Source organism: Filicampus tigris, chromosome 1 (genome assembly GCF_054856515.1).
Source record: "Filicampus tigris isolate MCC_2025a chromosome 1, RoL_Ftig_1.0, whole genome shotgun sequence".
NCBI classification, from domain to species: Eukaryota; Metazoa; Chordata; class Actinopteri; order Syngnathiformes; family Syngnathidae; genus Filicampus; species Filicampus tigris.
Window position 1 is genome coordinate 38,533,087 of NC_141217.1, and position 26,468 is coordinate 38,559,554.

The 26,468-nt window shown below is 41.7% G+C and overlaps 2 protein-coding genes and 1 long non-coding RNA gene across 4 annotated transcripts in view; 2 read left to right on the forward strand and 1 right to left on the reverse strand.

Annotated features, from left to right (window-relative positions):
• Positions 1-1,091: 1,091 nt before the first annotated feature.
• On the forward strand, positions 1,092-10,041 carry ren (renin). The gene is made up of 9 exons (XM_086039265.1): positions 1,092-1,223; positions 3,368-3,515; positions 3,716-3,839; positions 3,927-4,045; positions 7,648-7,844; positions 8,992-9,114; positions 9,197-9,338; positions 9,442-9,540; positions 9,618-10,041. Exons 1-9 carry the CDS (start codon positions 1,147-1,149, stop codon positions 9,777-9,779), a joined length of 1,191 nt encoding a protein of 396 aa, XP_085895391.1. The 5' UTR covers positions 1,092-1,146; the 3' UTR covers positions 9,780-10,041.
• A 7,504-nt stretch (positions 10,042-17,545) lies between these two features.
• LOC147154006 (uncharacterized) lies at positions 17,546-20,742 on the reverse strand. The gene is made up of 2 exons (XR_015087979.1): positions 19,780-20,742; positions 17,546-18,554 (listed from the first exon to the last, which is right to left on the reverse strand). It is a non-coding gene; the product is annotated as an uncharacterized LOC147154006 (long non-coding RNA).
• The window catches only part of csf1b (colony stimulating factor 1b (macrophage)), a 41,676-nt gene continuing 35,941 nt past the window's right edge, over positions 20,734-26,468 (forward strand). The window contains exons 1-2 of one of the 2 annotated variants that reach the window (XM_086039274.1): positions 20,734-20,865; positions 21,156-21,217. In XM_086039274.1, the coding sequence (XP_085895400.1) occupies positions 20,829-20,865; positions 21,156-21,217 (99 nt within the window). In that variant the 5' untranslated portion in view covers positions 20,734-20,828. Of the gene's footprint in view, positions 20,866-21,155; positions 21,218-23,551; positions 23,765-26,468 lie in introns of those variants that run through there. The other variant, XM_086039282.1, reaches the window with a different exon arrangement.

The window sequence follows — 26,468 nt, forward strand, 5'->3', positions numbered from 1 at the left end:
TGAAAGTCCCAGCCGTGATTTAAAAAAAAAATAGTAAACACAAGTTGAAATAGAGGTTTTAATCACATCTTGATATTATATATATATATATATATATATATATATATATATATATATATATATATATATATATATATATATATATATATATATATATAAAACAAAATCTTTTCTTATGTCAGCAAAGGTTACATGTCAATCTTCCCGCCCCGGTCTTGTGCGTCATGTAGCCACGCTATCTTCTCCTAGAAGGTCTGCCCACAGTGACCTTACTTTCTTGGAGGCTAACCTCTGACCCCTCGGAGCCACTGATGCGAAGCCTCCCATATCTGCTTACTCGACTGGGTGGTCAGTACGGTACCAGCACATGACCGCAGCCTGACAGGCCAGATACTGTGGGAATCCTCCCAGAGGTAAACCCACTGAGAGCGAGCCTGGAATGAAGAGGTGTTAGTTGTTTTGGGTCTGCACAACGCAGCGGGACACACACACCCAACAAGTCCGCCGTGGCCAAAATCATCAGACTAGACTCACCGTGCGCCAAGCTCACTGGCCAACAATCTCAATAAAGACCTCGCAGTGAATTCACTGTTCGCCGTTCATCCTCTTCCGTTCGAAGGCAAATGTACGCTTTCAAATGAAACGAAAATGCAACAACTTGGGGGCGACTTGGAAGTGAATCGAATCCATGAAAAGCTTGATGTCCGTTCAGGTGGTAGCAATGTGCGCAGCGGCAAAAATCAGTTACGTGTGAACCCCCCGCTTTCTGTCGTAAATGGGATCCACGAGGTCAAAGTGCAGTCATCTCACTGCGACCTGTTTATCACAGGAGGTGCTGTGCGACCAATGGGGAAGTGCCATGGGTGGACGGGGCGGGTGTGGGGGGTGGGGGGGGGTGGAGGTCAGTGTAAGCGCAGCTCTTTTTCGAGAGGTCACTTCCAAGCAGAATCGCTGTCGCCTGCGGGTGAAGAGGACAGCGGCGATGGTATAAAACGCTTGGGATGAGCAGACCACTCAGCCAGAGCTAGCCTCAGCTTCCACAATCGCGGGACTCACTATTCGTAGAAAAAGGGGGATCAGGTCGTCTTCATCCATCTCCCATCACTGGCCTTCGACATTTTTCCTTCCTGCCTGCTCGAAGCCACCATGGCAGTGTTGGCGGCCTATTGGGCGTGCTTGGTTGCTGTGTCAATGACAATGAGCGCAGGCCATGCTTTGAGAAGGTACGTTTTTTTTACACCTGCTAGGAGGGGCAACCGATGTGCTGGAAAGGGCCACGATTTTTCATCAAGTGTTACTGGGGGGGGGGCCACGTAGGAACACACGCTTCCTAACTTGCATGACCCAAATGCTATTTTAAATATGGTCAGAATACTGCATACGTGCAAAATACGGTTAGTGCTCTTAACTTATTCCTGCTTACCCAGTCCGCCACTAAAACTTGATTTGTTTAATGCAAATGGCAAGTCATTTGTAAAGGTAGAAAATAAAAGAGGACCTAACGCACTGCCCTGAGTTACTCCACCCCGCCATACCGTACTATCAGTAACTTCCATGAAAGAACATCCTGTCTTCTCTCTGACAGGTAACTTTGCATCCATGGCAGAACCGTTCAGTCAAAACCATAACATTTCAGTTTATCAAGCAGCAGCATGTGATCAATTCACATCAAAAGCCGCACTCAACTGCAGCATCACAACCCCCGCAGGCCTCGTGTTACCCAAGCCTTTTTGCCACTCGTCTGTCATTTATGCAAGTGCTGCGTTGTGGACTATCCTTTTCTATATTCGTGTTGGTTACTTGAAATCAAGTCATTTCTTAACAGATAATCTTGGATTTCAACATCTACATTTTTTTCTAGTAGTTTAATGAAGACTGGAAGGAGATTTATAGGACGACTGTTTAGATCTTTTATTGTTTGCAGTGGGATAACTTTCGCTATTTTCCAGCGATCTGGGCGGATGCCATACTTTAAACATTTGTTAAATATATGACTTAACGGCTTAGATATGTATTTGGCTGCTATTCTAAGAAGTTTACAATCTAAATGATCAATGCCAGAAGGTTTATTGTCAGATATGTTAAGCAATCGTTTTTCAACCCTTTCTACTTGAATTCAAACTTGCACTGTTTTCCCCTCATAAGACTTTCTTTAATAATATCATTGGATGTTGTGTTCATTGTACACCTGACTTCCCTCATTTTGTCCACCTTGTTTTTGAAGTCATTATTAAAGTAATTTCCAATGTCATATGGTTTGGTAATGAATATACCTTCTATGTCGGATACATTCCTTTTCAAATTCTTTCCCATCAAGTTATTCAGTTTCCATAGATTTTTGCTATTATTTTTAGAATTGATTAGTTTAGCCTTAAAATATTCCCTTTTTAACATTTGTATTCAGTTTATTCACTGTGTTTCTTAATTTACAGTAAAACTGTTTATCAGAGAGTAGTCCTGATTTATTTGCTATTATTTTAGCATTATTACGCTGGACTATTAAAGTTTTCATTTCTTCATTGAACCAAGGTGCACTTCGAAATCTAGCAGTCCATTTTTTCATTGGTGCATGTTTATAAGCAATCTCTGTAAACAATGCCATGAACATACTAAGAACTTTTTCTGGGTTTTCTTCACTACATACTCGGCTATGCATACAAGCAAAAGAATCACATTTGGGTAATATGTAGAAGAACCTTTTTTTTTTTAAGAGTGTATGTGCAGATGTGACATATAAAAGACTGATTGACATCAATATAGCTTCCAGCTGGTCTGGATGGAAAAAAAAAAAGAATCAGATGTGAAACTTCAGACTGATACCAACCAATCAGCATTCAGCGCTGACAGAAGCTCTCTGACAGTCCAAGGAAAAATTTTGGCAGTGCATTTTTTAGCCTTTCCCTTCCATGCCATTGTCTTTAATAGACAACGGAATTCCATTTTTTTTAAAAAAAGGTAAAGTGTCAGCTTCTAAATAGGGCTACAGATTGCAACTTTAGCCATCGCCTGGAAGAAAGCGGCATAGCATAATGATTGCTACCCCGGAAAAATCAAGCCGTGAGGACAAGACCGCACAATCAGAAAAAAAACAAAAACATGTTTTTGCTGACAACTTTTGATTGAAGCTTTGGCTGGATTTTTTTATTTTATTTTTGTCCTGGCTAGGAAGAGACAGTTAAGAAGTCTGCATTTTATTAACTGCTAGAAGCTGGAATAACAACCAGTAATATACAACATGTCACTGTATGACCTCAACAATATCATCCTTTCTTGTTCTTTCAGCAGCCATGTGCACCAGCCCGTTTGCTGTTTGTTTTTCTTCTGGCTCACGAGGATTGATTTTCCCGCTTGCCTACTCTGCTTCCAGAATAAGCTTGAAGAAGATGCCGTCTATCAGGGAGACGCTGCAGGATATGGGCCTTTCAGCGGAGCAGGTGTTGACTGAGCTAGCGCAGATGAGCGCGCAAGACTTCAGCAATGGAACCGCTCCCACTCCCCTGACCAACTATTTGGACGTGAGGCAGTTTGGTCCGCACGGTGTTCAGGAATTCATATCACGTGTTCTCTTGGTCGAGCATTAAACTGTCAAGATGAATCAGGCAACCCGGCGACTTTAAAATATTCCTGTTGTCGGCGTCATACTGTCAGCGGTGAATTTCATGGCCCAAATGGGAATTTGTGGCATAAATAATCCACTTTTCTCTGGCTCCAACAGACACAGTACTACGGAGAAATCAGCATTGGCTCTCCAGCTCAGATGTTCAACGTCGTATTTGACACGGGCTCGGCCAACCTGTGGGTTCCCTCGCAAAGCTGCTCCCCTTTCTCCACGGCCTGTTGTAAGTATCACACAGGTGTTTGTTTTGCATGCGCATGCACAGGCATCCCGCCACTTCAGTTGACTCAAATGAACTGTGACCTTTTAGTTACACACAACAGGTATGACGCCTCCATGTCTCACACCTACATGGAAAATGGAACAGGATTTTCCATCCAGTACGCCTCAGGAAACATCAGGGGATTCCTCAGCGAGGATGTGGTTGTGGTGAGTTAACAATCCGTAAACCGCGCTGCGCCTCTACATGCTATGAAAAAAAAGCAACATTCAAATGCATACCATTTTAGAAGGAACGATTTGCCAGATTCCTGAAAAGTTCTAAAAAGAAAGTACACATCTCGGGAGGTTTCTGTAAGTTGACAGTAATTAGCAGAGGTGGACATTTTACTCAAGTTTCATTCGACATCCGTCAGCAGCCTGGGTACCCGTCCGTCATGCGTCAATCCGTCTATTTTTCAAGCCGAACCAAACTGTAATCATCTGTCGGTTAGTCCGTCATGTTATCTTAACCGCGCTTTTGTCAGTAAACATCAAAGATCCGCCAGTCCGTCTACCGTCAATACGGAATAAAAAGGACCAAAAAATAAAAAATCCATCCATCCATCTATCCGTTTATCTGAACCGATTCGATTAAAATGATAACGTTTTGCGTTTATTTGTTATCTATTGAACCTTTATTTAGCAAGGGAAAACAGATTAGGAACAAAATGTAAATTTACAATTGTGGCCTACATCTTGAGAAAAGTCAAATATGCAAGTCAAGACAATTAAAACAACAAACAAAACAAACTAATCAATCAGCAATACAAGTAAGGCAATAAACATTACAACAAGACAGCTCAAAACATACACACAAGGTGACTCATGTGCCAAGGGGCAAAGAAAGCACATTTCAAACTGCCCGGGGAACATCTGCACTCGTCTTGAAGCAGGTGATCATGATCATGACTTTCAAAGCTCCCTCGGAGACCACAGATTGCAGTTTTAGTGATTTCTGCAAATCATGCCAGGTTGCACCTGCAGCAGCATGAAACGCAGACAGACCCGGTGCAGAGGTTGTATTCGGGACGTTCAAAAGAATCCCGTTAGCTGAGCGAGTATTGTAAGCAGGGGATGAGAGATCCAGCGCCTGGCACTGGTAGGGTGGAGATAGACCAAGGAGTGGTTTATAGATCAACAAGAGCCAATGAGTTGTACTCAACGAAGGCCAATTTACAGATGAATATAGAGTGTAGTGGTGTCCTGAAGGGAGCATAACTTATAAAGCGGATAGCAGAGTTATAAAGTACATCAAGCTTCTGTAGTGAACTCTTGCATCCGGATCTATAGATGACATCACCAGAATCAAACATGGGAAGGGTGGTCATTTGTACGAGTGTTTTTCTCGCAGAGGCCGTAAAAGCGGAGCGCATTCTACACAGGCAGCCAATTTTTGCTTTCATTTTAGACTGCATTTTGTCAATGTGGGTGGAGACGGAGAGAGTGTTGTCCAGCCAGATAACCTAAATATTTATATTCAGGAACATGGTCTGGAAGAAGACCGTCAAAGGTGGAAATGCTTGGGACAGTTAGGGGTCCTCCTCCTCCTCTTCGTCTTTTAGCGGTTGGCAAACAACTTTTGGTGCATTACTGCCACCTTGTGAAATGGAGTGTGGGCCTGAAAAATACCGTTTCACAACCTCCTACCCACGCTCTTTTCAAAAATAAAAATGGAAATGTAAACCTTAACTCACAAGAACTTCTGTGAAACTCTCTCTGTATTCAAAGTTACTGGTACTTTATCACTTCTCGGATAAGTGGTTTGGATAATGGATGGTTCAGCCTGAGAAACTCATGATTTTCGGTTTGGTGCATACCGCCGCCTGCTGTAGAGATACAGTCAATGCGGTCTGGGACGCATTTCCGTCTCTCTTCAGCAAAATGGGAGTCTGTCAATAATGGACTGTGAGGTCCGTTCGGACTTGACCAGTTTAGTTATGATTACGGTACACTAAGGGATGAAAATCCACTTCCGTCTATGCTTAGTCCTTTTTCTTTTTAACTCATTCAATGCCAGCCATTAGCAGCGCAGCTAAGCTCCTCAGTGCCAGCCATTTTTGAGGATTTTGACCCATCTTTGAAGGCCCACAGAATATTTTTGCTTTTTGACACCTCCAATATATAAAACGTACTTTCATTATTTAAAAACCCCAAAACAACAACTTTGATGCCAAAAAACAAAAAATGTATGAAGATTGTGCTACACACTGGTAATGGGTCTGATAAACGACACTGGTGACATCTGCTGGCGATTGCACGTCATTACAACGCTTCCCAAGCCTGAAACTTTGTGATTAATTGCGTCAGAGCCTTGGGCATCAAATGTACACAAAAAACACATTTCTTGAGTTAACTCGATGTTGTGGGTGTACTCGTAGATTATAAAAAAAACGATTTAAAGCGATGTAGGCATCAAGTGAGTTAAGTTTCCCGTCTATCGTGTAATGTCAGCAAAATGGGCGTCCGTCGGTCAGACGGGTAGACGGACGGGTCCGTCGGTCAGACGGAATGCCCACCGCTGGTAACTAGCATTCAGCGTCAAGGGCTGTTCTGTCCTTTTGCTCTTAGTTTAAGGGGAAGTTTGACATTACACTGCCCCAAAAATCGCTTTTGTTAAAACCGTCATTATGACTTCAGAGCAGAACTTGATAAATATGATCTGTGGGAAAAAAAACAGCTGTCTCAGGCACCATCTTCTGCCTATAATTTGATATCCAGAACAGTGGCTATTCGCAGTGGATAAGGAGCGGGCCGGCCCGTGAACACTAAAAAATAAGCGTGTAATCGACACCCATTGACATAAAGTGGGAATTCTTTTTTTTAAGCCTAAAACAATATGAAAAAAAAAATGGAAAACAACACTCGTTAAAAATACTGAAAATAATTTTTAAAATGAGCAACTATGCGAATCTGCGGGTGCCAAACCACAAGCACGCGCATGGTCCACAAACCATTATGCCCGAGGAAAGACAAGCAATTAGAGACAGCAGATGTGACTTACAAGGTGTTTTATCATTTGTCATGCCCTCGCTAGCACACTCATCCCGGGCTCATGCCTGTGGCCCCCGGCCTGACCTGTTTCCTTGTTACCCCAGAAAAGTCACACACAGCCGCAGAAGCCAACTTGACATCATCTGCAAGTGGAGATGTTCTTGCGGTTCCTTATAATCATACTTTGTGTGAATGGGGAGAGCAGCTTTGATTTACTGCCCCTCCCGATTGAAGCTGACTGTCAAAAGAAACATCAAACAAAGAGAATTGCACATATTGTATTTAACCGCATATTTTTTGCCTTCTGCAAGCTGAATGCTAGCACATAAAGGAGCCACAAAAGACGGGGTTAACGGATAACATCGATGTGTCGATGTCATAGCGCTTTATGGAACCCACATGGGCGCACATGCTGACAGACAATAAAACAATACTCAAAGGCATATACTCTTCATTCTCTGGAGAAAAAAAACAATATTAGTGCCTCGTAGTGGTAAAACTGTTCTTCGTTTCTTTGAACGAGTGTATTATACTGCCACCAGGTGGCCTTGTAGCGTACACCAAAATGAACTTATCCAGGTGCAGATACTGTTTCAGCCCTTACATTTAATCATGTCATACTGCAACTATATGCTTTTATCAATGACCACATCATAATAACAGTCAAACAAATGAAGAAATAATAAATACATTTGTGCACATTATTCATGAAAAGCGCGGCGTTCACAGCACAGCGTTTGTCTGTCCGAATGACTTTCACCTCATTCTGTTGCTTCGAGGTGGGCGGAATCCCGGTGGTCCAGGTTTTTGCTGAAGCCACCTCCCTGTCTGCCATGCCCTTCATCTTTGCCAAGTTCGACGGCGTCCTGGGGATGGGCTACCCGAATGTAGCCATTGACGGTATCACTCCAGTGTTTGACCGCATCATGTCTCAGCATGTCCTCAAGGAGGAGGTGTTCTCCGTTTACTATAGCAGGTATGTTGAGATCAGTGGGCCTCCTCTCCCTTCCTTTGGTCCACTTGATGTAAAAAACAGAGATGAATGGGGCAAGGCAAGGCAGCTTTATTTATACGGTACAGCGCATTTCATACACAAAGTAAGTCAGTCAATGTGCTTCACACAATTAAAGCATTGACAAACAAGAGTTGAAAATATTTAAAGGCCAAGTAAAGAAATACAAGTGGCTTGCTAGAACTACTAAGAGAGTGTACATTAGGGCTTCGTAATCAACTTCAAATATCACCAGAGTCTAATTGTTTTGTGCTATATTTCATATGCAACTTCACGTTTGAATAAAGCAAACTGGCTGCAGTAACACAACAAAGTTGGCAATGCCCGGTAATGAACAAATAACACATAACCAAAACTGCAGGATGTTTGTAAAACTTGAAGAAAAAAAAAAAAAAAAAAAAAGACTTGCTTTCAAAAACCAAGAAACAAGGGCTTATCAGAAAAGCTAGTTCTCCACTTTTGGTCACACTTGAAGTATTTGATTCAATTCTGGGAAGAGGAGAGAGGACATCAAATGCTGTCCTCATCGGAATGACAGATCAAAAGATTGTGTTTCAAACACTTTGGCTGGGGAAAGGAAGTGAACTTGTTGCAACGGGGACATCAATATTTAACACACTATACACTCTATTACACAGGTTAACAGCACATGTTAATCGGAGGTGGCTTTCATGTCCCTGAACGTATCCTTGACACCGATTTCAAAACGGTCCTTCCATATTTGCTAGCACATCAGGTTTTTGAGATTTTAGTTTGGAAGTTTGACCGATAAAATCTTGTGCAATATGGATTTTAGCATGCGTTGTAATCAGGGACAAACTGTGACCAAAATTCCACGAGGGAATATTCTTTGCCGGTTGGCCGTCATGCGCCAGAAACATTCCAGGACGGTGGGCTGGTGTGGCGGGGGGTTGGGCATACGGCCGTCCTTCCCGCGGCTAAACGTAATCGCAATTGCTGTCATGTTTGAGATTATTTTCATTATTATTATTCCAGAACAATTAATCTTGTAAAGTATATTTGCATCTCTGATTTAAAAAAAGAAATATAAAAAAAATTGCTGAGCAACGTTATTTGAAAAAAATCCTGGAGGAAAGTGTTTTGATTTCAGGGACCCCCAACATTCCCCGGGTGGAGAGCTGGTTCTAGGCGGCACCGACCCAAACTACTACACTGGGACCTTTAATTATATGGAGACCAAAGAGATGGGCAAGTGGGAGCTTGTGATGAAAGGGTATGTTTTCATAACCTGATAAGCTCAAACAGTTCACACATAACATCTGTTTTACAGCCCATTTGTTCATTCACTCTTTTAGTGTTTCTGTGGGAACAGAAATGATATTTTGTGCGGAAGGATGCACAGCTGTGATCGACACAGGCTCCTCCTACATCACCGGCCCGGCCTCCTCCGTTTCGGCGCTGATGAAAAGCATCGGAGCACAGCTGGATGAAAGCGGTGTAAGATTTTGGTTTCACATATCCAAAATGGTTTCATGCTGAAAATATTTGCCCTCGAGAATACCCTGCCCATCATTGCACCATAACTGATGTTTTCAATCAGTACAAAGTCAACTGTGACACTGTGAAGACATTGCCAAGTGTTGCTTTTCATCTCGGTGGCCTCGAGTACTCCCTCACGTACGAGGATTATATTCTATGGGTAAGTTGGATAGCAAATGCCGAATCAATCAAAGTGATTGGATGCTGTCGGTCGGTGACCATTTACTGTGGCTCCAGCAATCCCAGATCGAGGGGGATGTCTGCATTGTTACCTTCAGGGGCTTGGACGTGCCACCCCCTACCGGTCCCATCTGGATCCTGGGAGCCAACTTCATCGCCCGCTACTACACAGAATTTGATCGTCGCAGCAATCGCATAGGCTTTGCTGTGGCAGTCTGACAACATTGAAAAGGGAACGCTAATTACAACTTGCTGCTACCGTCACCTCCGTGGTTCATGTACAGTACTGTACGCAGCCTAGTAAGGGATCAGCCACCATCATGCTTTGCTTCTTTGCATTTCTTCCATCCTCTTCTGCCAAGTTTTCTTGCACTCAACACCTTCTGTTCTCTATTTATGAAACACGTAATCACTATTTTAATTTGATGTGTCTGTGTGTCCTGCCTGTTGATATCAAACTGAAATAAAGTTATCCGACGGATGGATGGATACCTTTGTTGATTTCATTCTGTGATCGAGAAGTTTGATGTTAACTTGAAAAGAAATGGCTGTGGCTTATGTTAGCCAGCACCTAATCAGTCTCAAATAGCTTTGTTATTGTTTTATGGAGCTCAATGTGCAATTAAAGTATGAGTTAAGCAGCTAAACTCACCAGTTTTTAGTCATCAAAGGGGGCGGACATTTTGTCACTGTTCTGTTGACTGAAAATGACATCACGGACGCTCAGGTTTCAGGTAGGGCTGCCATGATTAGTCGACTAATCGCGACGACGTCGACGATTCAATTAATTTTAATCGTTGACGAGTCGTTTATTTATATATTTATTTATTTGGCACATTGTTTTTCCTCCGAGACTGCCGCGTCTGGCTCTTCTCCCGATGGCTGCTTTCCTATCTGCAACGCACATGCGCAGTGGTGGTAATCCGGGTGATGTAAACAGAAACATTGTGGGTGAAGTAGTGTCAGCCTTACACTGTAAGGGCTAATTCGTGTTAGCAACAGACTCCGAAAGTTACGGCGCATTTCACCAAATATACTCAATACAATGCAAACCTGCCTTTCATGGCAGCACGATGGGCATGCCCAATCATTTAAAAAAAGGTAGCAAGTTATGTCTTATGCCTGATTTCCTATCTGACATAGGCACAGTGTGTCTAGAAGCTAGCTGCAGTTAGAATACACACGTTACGGTGTTTTTGATGTAACGCTCCTATTTGGTACGCTAACACGTCGTAGCATCTTCTATGGATTGAGCGGCCATTATTCAGTAAACTCGTTGATTAACAACCAAAACTCTGTGTGTTTATGCCTGTGGTGGACATCGAAGCAGGAAGCGCACGCTTGCTCTTTCTCTCTTTCTCTCAGTCGCGAACGGAGTGATGCGTTCATGAACTGGGAAATATCAGCACTCAAAACAAAAACGACATACCGTACTGTATGTGCCACTCATCGGCATCACATAACAATAAAATCCATAATTAAGTTTGTTGTAATATACTATGTCATAGTGCAAAAAATAAAAAGTTCTTCCTTCTTTTGTTACAGGTGCATACCACATTTTGATTGTGTAGATCAATTTACTACTTTTAAATTATGCATATTAGTGAAAAAAATAAAACCTTTTTGATAAAGTTTTAAATTAACACAAAATGAAAAACCAATACAAGTTTATTTTAGTTTTCTTTAGCACAGAGCATTTGCCCAATTTACTCCCCTTATTTCACTACCTTCCGTTAAAAAAAAAAAAAAAAAAAAAGAAAAAGTCTTGGTGCCCAAGAGTGAAATATGTATACTATACAAGTACTTCTTTTTGTATTCACAGATAATTTCACTGTATTAGTGCAACTCTGCATAGTGTATAGTTTTGGCTCAATTTTAAAACGCACTAAAGAATTACAGCTAAAAATTTTAAGGCCAGAGTATTGCCATCAATTTAAGTCGCTCCTTTATTTATAAACATGTCACAAATGATGGCTTAAGTTGCAAAGTTTAATACAAGTTGAATGTACTATCATCTAGTCTTCATGATTAGTTTGTACATAAAGAATTTAAGCTGTAAGCGAATGATGCTCATTATAAGAGCAGCAGCTTGCTGCGATATGCCGCGATTTATATATTATCCGATTAGTCGACTAATCGCGACTACTGTTAGTGATTAGTCGACTAGCAAAATAATCGTTTGTGGCAGCCCTAGTTTCGGGTAACAACCAATTACGGCTCAGCTGGTTTCTGAAGCTGAGCCATGGTTGCAAAATGGCCACCGCTGAGATGGACAAAAACTGGTGCATTTTACTGCTTAACTCATATTCCACAAACGCAATGTTACACTAGCGGGGCTACATAGAACATAACATAATATTATATATATATATATATATATATATATATATATATATATATATATATATATATATATATATATATATATATATATTTGGGGGTTGACTTCCCTTTGAGACACAGTACATTATCTTTGTGCAGTCATGTGTACTGCACTGTGGCACCACCAAACTAGCGTACTGTATGTAGCAGACTAATAAAGGCGTATACCCACATTTTTAAAATGCAGAGAATGTGTATCCACCCATCCCTGTCCAAAGTTTTTGTACATTTTGAGATTTTCATTTCATCTTCTAAATGAGGCAAATCTAGTGAAGTGAGATGTGGAAATATCATATGCTTGTCCCATTTTAGGTGGGCATTTTACTAAAGTTTGCCGGTCCGCCAATCGTCATCTGTCTGCAGCCCGGGGTACCCGTCCGCCATCTGCCTATCACTCCGCACAACTCAATGCATCTGGCAAGCATGAGCTATGTGTGGGTCGCGTGGTAGCCGACCCTAATTGAAACATGATTTCCTTCATGATGTGTTTTGCTTGGGTCAGCACGTGTACAACGGGATATGTCTCCATGCAAAAATCAGGCTTTGGGGGTTAACGGAATACACAGACCAGAGTTATGCAAATAGTTAAAAAAAAGCAAATGGTAAGTACAATTACTGGTACATTGAGTACAAATTGGGATTATTTCACTGGATTACAAATTTTAATGCGGTAAGAGGCAGGTTGATTGCTGATTTGAGTCCTCGGCTACTTTCAAGCTAGCGGGCGGCGCGGCAAATGGATACGTTGTCAAAATATAGCTGAATGGGCCACTGTGACTCTGCTCACGTAAAGGCTTGAAAATATGTATGCATATGCAAAAGATGTTCAAACGAAACTTTGGGTAAAGAAATAAAATACAAACAGGCACCTATACATTTTATTTAAGTTTATTCTTTAATTATTTTTTACTGCAATTTACATGTAATGTAAAATGTGTCATAATGTTCCATTATGGCACATGTCGCACTATGGTAGAGAGTAGGTTTACGCATCCAAGGAAGAACAATAACTATCTTCCTTATGCAGTAATGGCACAAAACGTGTTTTCTGTCTATTTCACAGGTTATTTTAAGAGTACCGTACAATATAAACTGCAAGAGTCCTAAGAGGTCCGAGATTATATTGTAGTGTGAGTCTGTAAACAGGTTCTGTAAGTGTCACTTTTGAGATTGGGTTGAATAAGATAACCTGCTAATGCTAATGGCCAAGAGCATGGAGAATGCAGCAGGGGTCGCATTCGCCCGGATGTTGGGAACCATTTCATTTCTTTTCTCACACAGACATTTATGAAACGATTTCATGCTATGTGATATTAACTGGCTTTTATGTCTCACCAAATTTCCGGTTTATAACCAATTACCAGTGATGCCATTATAAAACGGTATTAAATACATGGTAGTCGTATTTATGTCCAATGCTACTGTACATTTATAGGAGTGCAAAACACCAATATTGATATACGTAAATATATGTAAATATTAATTAATGCTTCACTGTTAAAAATATGAATATTTGAAGCAGTTAAAACATATTAAAAGTGATTTAAAACAGCAATTCATATGTTGAAAAGGTAACTGGATTGAGTTCATGTTACATTGAAGTGTGTTAAACTATGGACACTGATTGTAACAGCCAGTCGATGTAGGTCAGACAGTCGAATGTTTTGTAAAGAACAATATCTTTCATATGCAGTAACGGCACGAAACGTGTGCTCTGCCTATTTTCTATCACAGCTTTGACCACACGTGTGCTGACTTAACATAGCGCATATGTTGCCCCCTCCTGGACTGCTACCCAGGGGAGCAACACTCGCACGGCCGTCGCCGCGATATTGTGAGCAAACTGGGTCATCATTTCCGCCACTTGGGCCATGGGAGCAAGACAAAACCCCAATGGGATAAAGATGTTCAGCGCGGACAAAGCGACGTTGGGACTGGCCGGGTTGGCTTCCCAAAAAGTGGCCATTTAAAAGTGACATGAAGGAAAGAAGTGTTGATTTTTTGCACCATATTCACTGAAGGACTTATTTTTAATGATATTTACAAAGAAAAAGTGAGAGCTGTCAAAGTTGTCTGGACTGTTTACGCCAGAACTAGTGGTGTGCTAGCTAGCTAGCTAGCTAGCTGGCTCACCCGCAGCACCATTTTAAGTGATTCGCCTCCGGTCACAAATCACTCACAGCTTTACTAACTAATCACCAATATAAGATGCGAAACTTGTAAACAAGAATAAAAAAAGAAAAAACGATTCACAGAAGTGGTTCACCTCCTTATAGAACCTGATTTGTTCATCAAATAACTCCAAGCATGCTGGGGAATATGGTGGGGATCTATTGAGTTATTCGTCAACTTACAGGGAGGCCTAACAATGATTAGGGAAAACCGTGTTACAGGTAAGACCGACAGAAGAGGAATGTTTACACTCATCACACAATACTACACTAGTTGATCAAGTCAGTCTGCAACACAACAGTCAGTAGTAGGGCTGTTCGATTTTGCCTAACAAGAAAATCCCAATTATTTTGTATTAAGTATTTTGTATTTTGAACGTCTTTTATTTTTCTTTCTTTGAACTCAAAATGCCAGTCAATTTAACTTAATACTCACAGAACAAGGATTAACAGCATTTTACTTACACAGTAGATTTCAGATCTGTTCTTAATTAAACCAATAATGAAAGAAGAAAGTGAATATACCATCTGAAACGAAATCATCAACATGAGAGAAGGTAGACAGTCAAGTCTGTAAACCAAACAGTCTGTCAGCAAGTCATTTTGCCAACCAGCTAGTGACTAGCCTTTCACCTTTCTCCCTGGTCTTACTTAAACATAAATCAATGATTAGTGCAAAATTGACACTCAATAATACAATGCACTGTCAATGCACCGGTTGGACGAGAGGTCTGTTGTAGAGGAGAAAAAAAAGGGACGCCTTTCAGACGTTGAGTACCTTGCTCATGGGTTGTATTGTACATGCGAGGCACACACTACACTACAGATCTATATTTGCCCGATTTATTAACTAAACGCTCACTTGCCTGAGCAAATAGCAGAATCGCCGGTAGCCATGGATGTTGTTGTTGTTGTTGTTATCGGACTACGCGCTCGTGGGAGGAAGCGGAAATGCAGAGGAAACTACGGCGGCTTAGATACACCAACAATAAAAAAAAATCAAACGTGCCGATTTGAACGTTTTTAACATCGTTTTATCCAGAAAATTCGGTTTCGGTTCAAAATCGCTTCATCGAGCAGCCCTAGTTAGTAGTGTATCAGAATGTCAAATATGACGCTTTACTGTCTCTCATAAATTTTGAGTTGTAGGGCCGTGCACAAATTGGTGGTGACTCAAACAGAGAAGCAAATTGAACGTTAAAAACGAACACTGAATCTGAATTTTCGGATTGTAGTCAGGACAACACGGTGCCACGGCAACCAGTGCGTATCTTACAGTGTCATTTCGCCTTTCCCTCTTCCCCAAAACCCACTCAACAAATTCAAAAGTAAAAATAATATACGTTTAAAAAAAAATTAAACATGAGCGTACCTGGCATTTCAGAGTAGGGAGATGTCCAAATACATTCAGGCATGGCCCAAAAAGGAAGAATAAATTGACTGTGATTGTTCCCAAGATATTTTCTTTGTTATTTATGGACAATTGTGCATATAGTTCTTGGGCGGAGTTTTGGAATTGACATAGATTGTATTTGCCTCTGCTCTTGTACATCTACCCACAATGGATTTGCAACACCATATACATTCCTGAAGTGGTTTGAGGGTTTTTTCTTGGTTTTTCATCCGATTAAAATGTGTGCTTTGCCTCACCACTGTCACCAAGGACTCACTTATAACAGTCTGTCAAATATCGGTGAAGTGTGCAGCTGTGACCTGCTTTCTTAAACATGTCTACTCAATCTAACTCATGGACATTGCCGTAACTTAATCTACAAATATGAACATTTTTAAATTGTGAATATTTCAAAGCCGCAGTTGCGTGTGCTGCTTTCACCTGTAGTCCGCAACAGCTCGATACCTTTCATTTCAAATTTTTCACTCTCTCCTGGACAATAATGTGTAGTGAGTCACCTCTTGAGTCTCGTTCTTGACTCAAGAAGGTGCAAACGGTCACGTAAGAAACCATGAATTGGAACGATTAGCCAACAGCAAGCTGTAAAAACAAGAAACTTAATGGCACCTCGTAAAACACAGGAAATCCCAACTAAAATCTCGCCTCATCATGCTCAGCATTCAATACTGACACAATGATTTACCCAAATTCCATCTGTCAATGCTATCAGCTGCATAGTCAAAGAAGAAATGATCTCAGTGTGATGTAGTTCCTTTCAGTCAACAAAACAAACAGTAAGCGGGCTCACCTCTCAGCACTTCTTCTGGCCATGACTCTGGACTACTTGGCTCAAAGCCACGTTCAGTGCAGGAAGACAATATTGTTGGACATACCGGTACTTTTTTTGTATGTTGAATTTTTTTTTTTTTTTAGTCACGCATTAAGAGAAACGACAGCTGCTTATGTAATAATCTGACATTTTGTAAACCACTGCAATAGCCTTTTTCAGTCAATTTGTCTGAGAATACGAATAGCCTGAACATAAGTCAAGCAAGTGAACCACAATGTCGTGACCAAAAACAATTGTTTGAACTAAAAATTAGGCCAGCGTACAAAATAATGATGAGGTTAGATGGTTTATTTTTTTTCATGTGTTGATCACTTCTAATCTGAGAAGCACAGTATGTGTGCGGTTAGTATAGTTGATGTGATAAAAAAAAATCTACAAAGTAACAGCAGCGGAGAAATCTAGTCCAATGTGTCAAAATACGACAATAACTCCAGTTCTGAAATAGCTCTTTCATCCATTTACTGTTTCACTAAATTCAACTGTCTAGCACAGGGGTGCTCAATATGTCGATCGCGATCTACCAGTCGATCGCAAAGGTAGTATTGGTAGATCGCATGACATTTGTAATGGCTGCCATCTGTATTTTGAAATGTGATGCCTTAATTTTTAAAATGTCATACCTGGAAGTTGCGTCGTACGGAATCTCCATTCGCTTTACGCAGAGACTGAGAAGCACTTGTGGCGGCATTCACCATGCGTGTTGCTTACTTTTTCCTCGTCATTCCTCGTTGTTTTGCCAAATATACAAGTTTGTTGAAGCATCACATTTTTGACATTAAGGATTATCTCTGGGAGAAGACTGCCGTTGGTTGAAAGCAGGCCAAAGGGGTCAACACTCTTGTGCATTGTCTATCGTGATTAGCTTTGACGCTAAGCGAAGCTATCTTTGTCATAAATATAATATGTTGTTTAATGTTGTATGTCTGAACTACTAGTTATCTGGTGTGTTGGCGTTTTATGGCGTTTTGCTGAGCAATAAACATCTGTAAAAGGAACAGATGTTGTGTTGTGCAACATTGGTTCATGCGGATATGCAAGGTACTTCAAAATACATTGAAAATAAAGAATCCTCCATATATTTGAAAATAAATGTTTTGTATTTTTGCAGTGGGTAGGACCTACCCACTGCAAATATACAAAACATTGTCATGTTTATCTCTTACATCATCTTTATAAAAATTGGCAAAACTCCAATTCACAGCTCTTTACTGAACAGGTGCCACGACACAATTGCAATATCACTCCGCGAAGGCGACACACTAGGTGGTGTCCTATACTAACAAAAAGTAGTCCCCCTGGATTGTATGACCGCCCAGAGCAAATACATAATTCCTCCCTTCCAGCTTTGATGTACAGCACTCATCAAACATGTACTATGATGCACATTAATGCAGTTGAAACATTTGTGACTTATACATTGAATCTGATACATTTACCATTAGCAAACAATGTCAAATGTGTTCTTTAAACATCACATTAACTGTGAATTTTTATTTATTTATTTATTTTTTTGGACAAACACAAAAACAGTTCCTTCTTAGCTGATTATAAATCAAGTCTCTGTCGGGGTTTGCGGTTTTCTCAGGGGATCTTCGTCCCGGTGGATTGGCAAGGTTTGTCACAGGTTGAGCAACCTCCACAGTCTCAAGCGGTGCTAGAGTATCACTCTCCGCAGTGGGTGTGTTTGGTGTCTGAGGACTTTCCTCTATGTCAGCCGACACAGTTGGACTTCCAGCCTTTGTACTGACTTCTCCATTTGATGCATCCAAGAGCTGGTCAACATGCCTTCGCCATATAACATCAGGCTCTACACTCACAGTGCATGAGAGCGGTCCTGTTTGTGATAGAATCTCAGCAGACTGCCACTTGTCGCTGTGATTTCGATCATCTCTGGCAAGGACTTTTTGGCCAACTTCAAACGTTCTCAATTTTCCTTGCAATTGAGTTGGTGAATAATGTTTTTCTTGAACATGTTTACAGATGTCCGGCTTCAGTAAAGACCTTTCCCATGAGCAGCATTGCAGGTGACTGACCAGTTGTCTAGTGTGCTGTGTTTCTGTAAGCCATCAGAAAGTTTGCAATTTTCTGTCGCAGAGGCACTTCCTCCTTCCTGCTTGATTTCATGGACTGCTTAAAGATTTGAACAAAACGCTCAGTAAATTGGGCACCATTGTCACTTACTAGTTGCAGAGGGAAACCTGTACGGGCAAAAAGCATTTGCAGCAGGTTAATAGTCTTTGCAGAAGTAGCTTTTCTTTAGAGCAAAGACTTCAGGCCACTTTCAACTACGATGAGAAACATGTGGTCCATGAAGGGCCCAGCATAATCCACATGTATGCGCTGCCAGGGAGCCACTGGCCATTCCTATGTGTGAACGGGTCCAAGTTGGGGTTGACGTTGGGTCTGATGACATCCTGTGCAGGACTTGACAAGATCTTCAATTTGTTTATCAAGCCCAGGCCACCATACATAGCTTCTTGCAAGACTTTCCATATTTGACTTCCACCTTGAGTTTTCCCAATGGTGAGACTTTTTGACCAGTGTATGTCTTCAGTTTCACACCAGTACGTGTGACAGATTAATTGTTCGTAGGTTATACCATATTTACGCTTATAAATATTGTAAGTTATTTCTCAGCATCATAAACTTGTTTTAATCATGTAAGTCGAAGTTTCTTGCGAAGAAAGTGGAATGTGAGTATGACACAGCCGCAAAATAGGAACGATGCCCTTATCAAAGAGCATCCCGTGGTAAGACGCTGAGTCCTTGGGACAGAATAAAAGAATAACAATGGACTGTGCAAATGTAAGAAAAACAGAGGGTAATGTATGAATGATAATGTATATCATGATTCATGAGTTAGATTTTTCAGGATTAGGCTTGTTAGCTTTGTAGGTTTAGCTTTATATTATATAAAAACAGGGGGGAATGTAAGAATAATACAAATCTAACACATGAATCATGATATACATTATTGTTCTTACAACGTGACATCTTCATTTCTGGAAAATGTTTCTTGTAGTCTTTATAAGGACATGATGGAGAGTGCTGAACCTGTGTCCAATTCCATTTTTAATGGCACGCCATTGACTCTAGGTGTCAGCAAAATCACATCCGCATCCTCTTCTGTAGCATATAAATATAGACAAGACAATTCCACTTCATTTGAACTTGAGTCAGTTTGTTCCACATTACATACTCTTTGTCCTCTTTTTGCACTTGTCTTTACATCGGCATGACTGTGTTTTGATTTACACATTTTCTGTATGTGTCCTCTTTTATTGCATTTACGGCAGTCTTTTTCCTTAACCCAGCATTCATCAGGGCCATGTGACCGCTTGCCGCATCCAAAACAGGGCTTCAATTTGGCATTGCGCTGTTTTGTGTGCATTTTAAACACAGAGCATGTTGCTGAATTTTTACCTTGTAATTCAGTTGCATCCTTTGCTGCTATTTCCGCTGATGTGGCTATTTCCAGTGCTCGATTCAGGGTAAGCTTGTCCTCCGTTAGAAGGCGTTTCTGTGTGTGCTCGTTGTCCAGTCCATAGACGAAACGTTCACGGACCGCGTCAGGTAGTCCCTCTCGAAACTGAGAGTGCTCTGCAAGTCTCCGAAACTCGGCAATGTACTCCGACACGGACTCGTCCTTCGATTGATTCCTCTTATGAAACCTGAAGTACTCTGCAATCGCTAACGGTGCTGGGATTAAGTGATTTTTACGTATTGCCGTTATCTCATCAAAGGTTTTTGTCGGGGCAATGAGGCCGCGGAGTAGGTTGTACGTCTTCGCGCCCATAACACTGGGCAGTATGGCCACCCTTCTCTCGTCGTCGATCTCGTTAGCGAGGCAATACTGTTCAACTCGTTCCACATAAGTTGTCCAGTCCTCAATGGTGCTATCAAAGGTGTCCATGTGGCCCAATTGTCCAGACATGTTGGCGTTATTCTTTACCTTGGTCTTGCTAACGATCGTCCCCACCTCCGGTTAGCTTTCAGCCGGGTGAGAAAACTCCGTCCAAAAAGCAAAAACCAGAAATCTTTAGAACGTCTCACTCGTTCGGTTCGGTCCTTAGCACATGTGGGGTCCGTCTTTGATTCTCGTCGCCAGTTTTGTTATGTTTATCACTTACATAACCTTTATAAAAATGGCAAAACACCAGTTCGTAATTTGCTGTGCTCTCTTTACTGAACAGGTGCCACAAAACAATTTCAATATCACTCCGCGAAGGCGACACACTAGGTGGTGTCCTATAATAACAAAAAGTAGCCCCCCTGGATTGTATGACCGCCTAGAGCAAATATATAAACATACTCTCGCTGGAAGGTAGATCATTTCGACTTGGTCTTTTTATAAGTAGCTCGCATGCTGAAAAAGTGTGAGCAACCCTGGTCTAGCACATGGATGGGGAGATAGGCGGAGTTTTTATTGTTGCTGAGCCGGTGAAATATGTAACACCAGTGTTAACCACACGATGGCAGACATCACTCACCGGCGCCTAAAATCCCGAGGTGAGTCATTAGAGAAGAAGTACTAAAATCTTTGAGTGAGTTTTTTTTGGGCCGAACATGCACAAAATGTGTTCTTGTATATACTGATGGTTTGCTGTTCAGTAGTTCTGCGTCATCTTTGAATAGGAATTTTCATGCAAGAGAGCTCAAAGTATGTGGTTATTTTCTGTAGCTGCGCAGTGGATCTTTTCTATATCCATTTGAAAATGTAAATATATTAAGATGCTCTTCTGTAGATTGGTTTACTAAAAACAGACATTTTTTGTCATATGCCTGAACCGTTGCATCAGTTGGGTCGCTTGGCAAGACGCCAGGGGTGCTCAAGTCCAGTCCTCGAGAGTCAATACATCAGGTAAAATTGATTTATGTATCCCTTAATCACAAGAAAGTCTCAAAGGCCTTCACATGCCCGGAGTTGACAAATATTAACGAGATCCCCTGAACTTAACCCCCAGGAGGGCAAGGAAAATCTAAAAAAAAACCCCATCTGGGGAAAAAATTGAGAGCCTCTATCCAGCCAGTTTTCCATGTTTCTCTTCCTCAAACAAAACACTTTCGTGAGCAGATTGCGTCAGGAAGTGCATCCGGCGTGAAAACTGTGCCAAGCATATACCAGTGACTCACTGTGGCCACCCCAAAAATCAAAAGTGACTAAGCCGAGAGTCCAAACAAACATGTGTCACCCATCCCCCGCTCTCCCAAAGGAGCTCTGACGAACAACCGTTGCCCATCCCTGGTCTAGCACAATATGATGTGGATAACGAACACAAAGTTCAGGAATCCTTGAGCAGCATCGAACACCGCCTGGCTCCTGCAGCGTTTGCAGACGCCCACTGAGTCTGTTTTGTTATTCTTTCTCACATTTCATCGCGCCCAAACGTGATCACTAAAGTATTTGTGGAACAGAAGGGTGCCTGGCCCTCGATCAGAACTCTCGCTCTGCAAGTTTAGATGTGGACAGGTACTTTAAAGGAAGGTCTCCTTCGAGGGATATCATTTCAAAAAGAATAGGTGTTTCGTTTTTTGCGCCCCATTCCCATCAAATCGGTTCCAGTTCATCTTTATTAGGCTTGTGTCAAGGCGTGGCGGGACTGAGGACCCCGCGCCAGCAAGGGTTACCGAAAAACAAAACTGTCCCCCTACCGCTCCGAAAACAACGCATCTGACAAGTGCCTCAATCAATCTTTTGACTATCTTTAAACACACCTCTGCCTCCACCCTCAAACCTCTCGACTGCGTTGTTTACGGTGCACTTAGTCATGGCTGACGGCAGCTACTCCACGCATGGCAGCACTTGAAATCGGAGAGCGGGATAGGCAGCGCTATCGCTATGACAAGAGATGCGTGGGCTGGACTTGATTTAGTACGTCTTGAAAGGCAACATGTCACCACACATCAGCACTTCGTTCAACTGGTCCCACAATAAGCACTCAATACGTCATCTTAGTGACTGGTACACCCTGCTCAAAGTACCACCTGGACTAAGGCTGAACTTGGGAAAACCGTTTTGACTTTTCCTGCCACATGCTCTTGCAATACTCTCTAATGTCACCATGCGCCATTTCTATAATATGATCAAGAACTCATTTGCCTTTGAACGCAATTATTTTCGTGTTTGCTCTGTACTTGTGTTTCAGCGCAACCAGGGCTCACCCTCATTGATCTTTTGCGGTGGAAGAAAAGTTTGAAATGAAATGAAAATGTCAAGAAAGCAGGGTCACTGATAGTGTAGTGGTACACACGCCTGAGTTGTGTGCGGGGCAGCGTGGGATCGGTTCCCGCTCGGTGAGGGTGTCTGTGTGTGTGCCCTGCGACTGGCTGGCGACCAGTTCGGGGTGTGGTCTGCCTTTCGCCCATTGTCAGCTGGGATAGGCTCCGGCACCTCCCCGCGAGCCTGTACAACAGGGGTGTCCAAACTCGGTCCTCAAGGGCCGGTGTCCTGCCTGTTTTCCAGCTCTCCTTGCTGCAACGCACCTGATGATCGTTAGCAAGCTTCTTCAGAGCTTGCTAACGATCATCAGGTGCGTTGCACAGCTCTCCTTGCTGCAACGCACCTGACGATCGTTATCAAGCTTCTTCAGAGCTTGCTAACGATCATCAGGTGCGTTGCAGCAAGGAGAGCTGGAAAACAGGCAGGACACCGGCCCCTGAGGACCGGAGCTGGACACCCCTGCTGCACAGGTTAAGCGGTGTGGAAGATGACACACATGACATGTCAAGAAAGCAAAAAACACAAAGCGTCATATGCTGCTATTCCAGATGCACGCATGGTAGCGACGCAAGCGGCACAAGATGTACGCAATGCAAAATAATAAGACTCCATTGTTGCGGCCTGGGAGTCCCTGCAGCAACTTTAATCTTTAAACTGGCCCAGCAAGGTTTTGGGTCCAAGCTAGCACCAGTTTTCTTGGCTCTGAAGCTGAGATGCTACTTTGGGCGATGTTTGTATCGTATATAAACCCAATGCCATGTTTTACATTTCTTTTTTTTCCTTTTTTTCTTTTTTTTTGTCAGCAAAAATGCATTTTATAATCCAAATACAGCACATCCAAAAAAACGACAACAACAAGCAAACATGATTATGAGCTGTGCAAAGGCCCGGATGCATCTTGTCTGTGAGACCAGAGGTGGGAGGTCTGTATAAGGGCTGTCTGTCTGGTGAGACGGTTAGTCTGGGTTTGGACTCTGCAAGTGGAGCACGTCTGCCAGTGCCTTCCAAGTACGCCGCATGACGACGTGCAATACTTGCCTAGCAGGAGAGTCCTTTCTGTGGAGTGAACCTGAATATATGAGAAGAATCGCTTTGCTTCAATGTGTGTGACAGAGGATTTGTTTCCCATTGCCAAACACATACCAGATGACCATCCTTGTGCCAACCCTGATTCAGAGCACGGCTAAGGTAGGTGAGAACTTGTCACTTCTCTGTGCAAATGCATTTGCCACTCCTTGCATGCCATTTGAGTACTTGTGCCTTTTGCTGCAGACATCATACACTGCATGGATATCCCATCATGTGATTAATGGCATTGGTGCCATTAATGTCATGTGCTCCTGCACTTGCACAATGCAAGTCGAACTATGATATGCATTAGATTATATTAATTCCATTAGGTCGGATCCTACATCTTAGTCTGCATGCAATCAATTAGTTCTGCTATCCTGTGGGGATTTTTCAGATTTACAAGTCACCTTCACTTTAAATGTTGGTTTCCTTATTTTATATATATATAATTATATATATATATATATATATATATATATATATATATATATATATATATATATATATATATATATATATATATATATATATATATCCTTGAAAATTTTTAAGATTTTATTCAATATCAATGAACATAAGAACATATATATATATATATATATATATATATATATATATATATATATATATAGTTTTTCCCCCCCAATTATGGCTGTGCTGCATTGTCCATTCAAAAAATCAATTGCAGACACATCAAAGCTAGATTCATGCTTAGTTGTGTCAGGACTCTTAAAGTTAATGTGAAGAGTGAGGGAGAAAGAATAGACAAACCCGCTCACTCTCCGTTGTTTGTGCTTAACAATACATGAGCAACTAAAAGGAAATATGAAGTGACTTGTCCTTGTGGTTTTTTATGTCCTAATCCCTCTCAGATGTCCGCCAAGTTTCCAATAAAATCAGTTCTGTGCTTGTCCGCCACCCGTTTGTGTCTTGTTGCAAAGGCAGAATCAAATGTGCCGGTCATGTGGCACAAAACATTTGAAGGTAGAATGTGTGTGAGCCACATCTGCTTATCACCGTGTTTTAATCAAACACTTGAGTGAAATGAAGTCCATCTGGCAACCATTTCACAGTTACACTCGTCAAATTGCATTTGGTAGCAGGCAAAATTGAGTATGAGGAAGCAAGATTTTTTTTCCTTTATATTTTCTAACCAGATAAAATTGATTTACTACAACAAAGTCTTACACCAGTCTTGATTGTTTTGAGGTCATGCACCATTAACCGTCACTCCCTGATTTGCAGCGAGGGGCACCAAGCATTTCACGTGAACTCCTCACCCGCAATACTTTGGTGCTATTCGAGATAACATTTCCATGAAAAAAGTGAAATTTCAAACGATAATCCTGAGGGGTACCAAACAAGCATTGAGATGTGCTCTTACTGCATTTCTTGAGTCATCAGAATGTAAAACGCAGTTTGCTTTTAAGTGTATTGAACCCATTTTGACCAACATTGTTGGGCAGTCATGCTTTCATTCTAGTAGCTGGTTGGAACGAACATGATAAACAGTGGCGCCACAGTTACCGTAGAGAAGTACTGAGTACTTGCTTTAAAAAGTAACTTGGCTACTTTGCTGATTACTTGATTTAAAAAGTAACTAGATTAAGATTACAAGTTACATTGATACTTACATTCATCAGATGTCGACAACACTTCTTAACATAAAAAGGACACCTTGGTTTTGCCTCTTAATCGGAACAGTGACATTTAGGAATAAAGTTTATTTTATTGAAAATAAAATAAAGGCGGGCGGCACGGTGGTCGACTGGTTAGCACGTCCGCCTCACAGTTCAGAGGTCGTGGGTTCGATCCCGGCTCCGGCCTCCCTGTGTGGAGTTTGCATGTTCTCCCCGTGCCTGCGTGGGTTTCCTCCGGGTACTCCGGTTTCCTCCCACATTCCAAAAACATGCATGGTAAGTTGATTGGACTGTCTAAATTGCCCCTAGGTGTGATTGTGAGTGCGGATGTTTGTCTCTGTGGGCCCTGCGATTGGCTGGCAACCAATTCAGGGTGTCCCCCGCCGGCTGCCCAAAGACAGCTGGGATAGGCTCCAGCACGCCCGCGACCCTTGTGAGGATAAGCGGTATGGATAATGAATGAATGAATAAAATAAAGGCAACATTTTTGACTTATCATAATTACTTTTATTTTTAAAAAAAAGTATTTTCTGGATTTAATTTAACATAAATAGGCTACAGGTACTTGTTTTTGATATATATATATATATATAGATATATAAAAGTCAGTCTTCATAAACTCAAAATGTATCATATACATTGTTTCGAAATATAACGTGTAGGTCGGGAACCTCCTGCAGTCACGTAATCTGGTGGGACTTTGTCAAGAAGATTGAATGCATACTATGCTGTGATTCACTTTGGATGTGGTGGTGGTGAAGCTAGACAACACTCTATCAACAGCACAGAGTGTGCAACAAACCTTAATATATCTTTTTTTTAGCTGATGTGGCTGTATTTCCAGCTTGCAAATGCAAATCTCTCTTCTTCTTCTATTGCTGTTTATGTAGTATGGTATGGACACGTGAGTCTTCAACGTGGTGAAAACGTGACATTATGCATACGTGACGTCACTCCCTCGGACTGGAATGTAAAGTTGAAGACTTCCACAATGCCTCACAATGTTGAAGATGTGAATACCAGACTTTTCCTTTCCCACATTGTTCCGTAATCTACAATTATTTGTTGAGTGCCTTGAGTGAGTACTATGGTATTAGGAATCAAGTCTTCGCCTCTATTTTAGTAGTGGTTTTGTAGCATGCACGATACGTGCGTGAGAGATCACCGTGGCTGAGGTGTCT

Coding starts and splice junctions, on each gene's coding strand:
- ren (XM_086039265.1), top strand. CDS start 1,147: ATGGCAGTGTTGGCGGCCTATTGGGCGTGCTTGGTTGCTGTGTCAATG. Junction 3,840..3,926: donor CCCTTTCTCCACGGCCTGTT/GTAAGTATCACA, acceptor GTGACCTTTTAG/TTACACACAACAGGTATGAC. Junction 7,845..8,991: donor TTCTCCGTTTACTATAGCAG/GTATGTTGAGAT, acceptor TTTTGATTTCAG/GGACCCCCAACATTCCCCGG.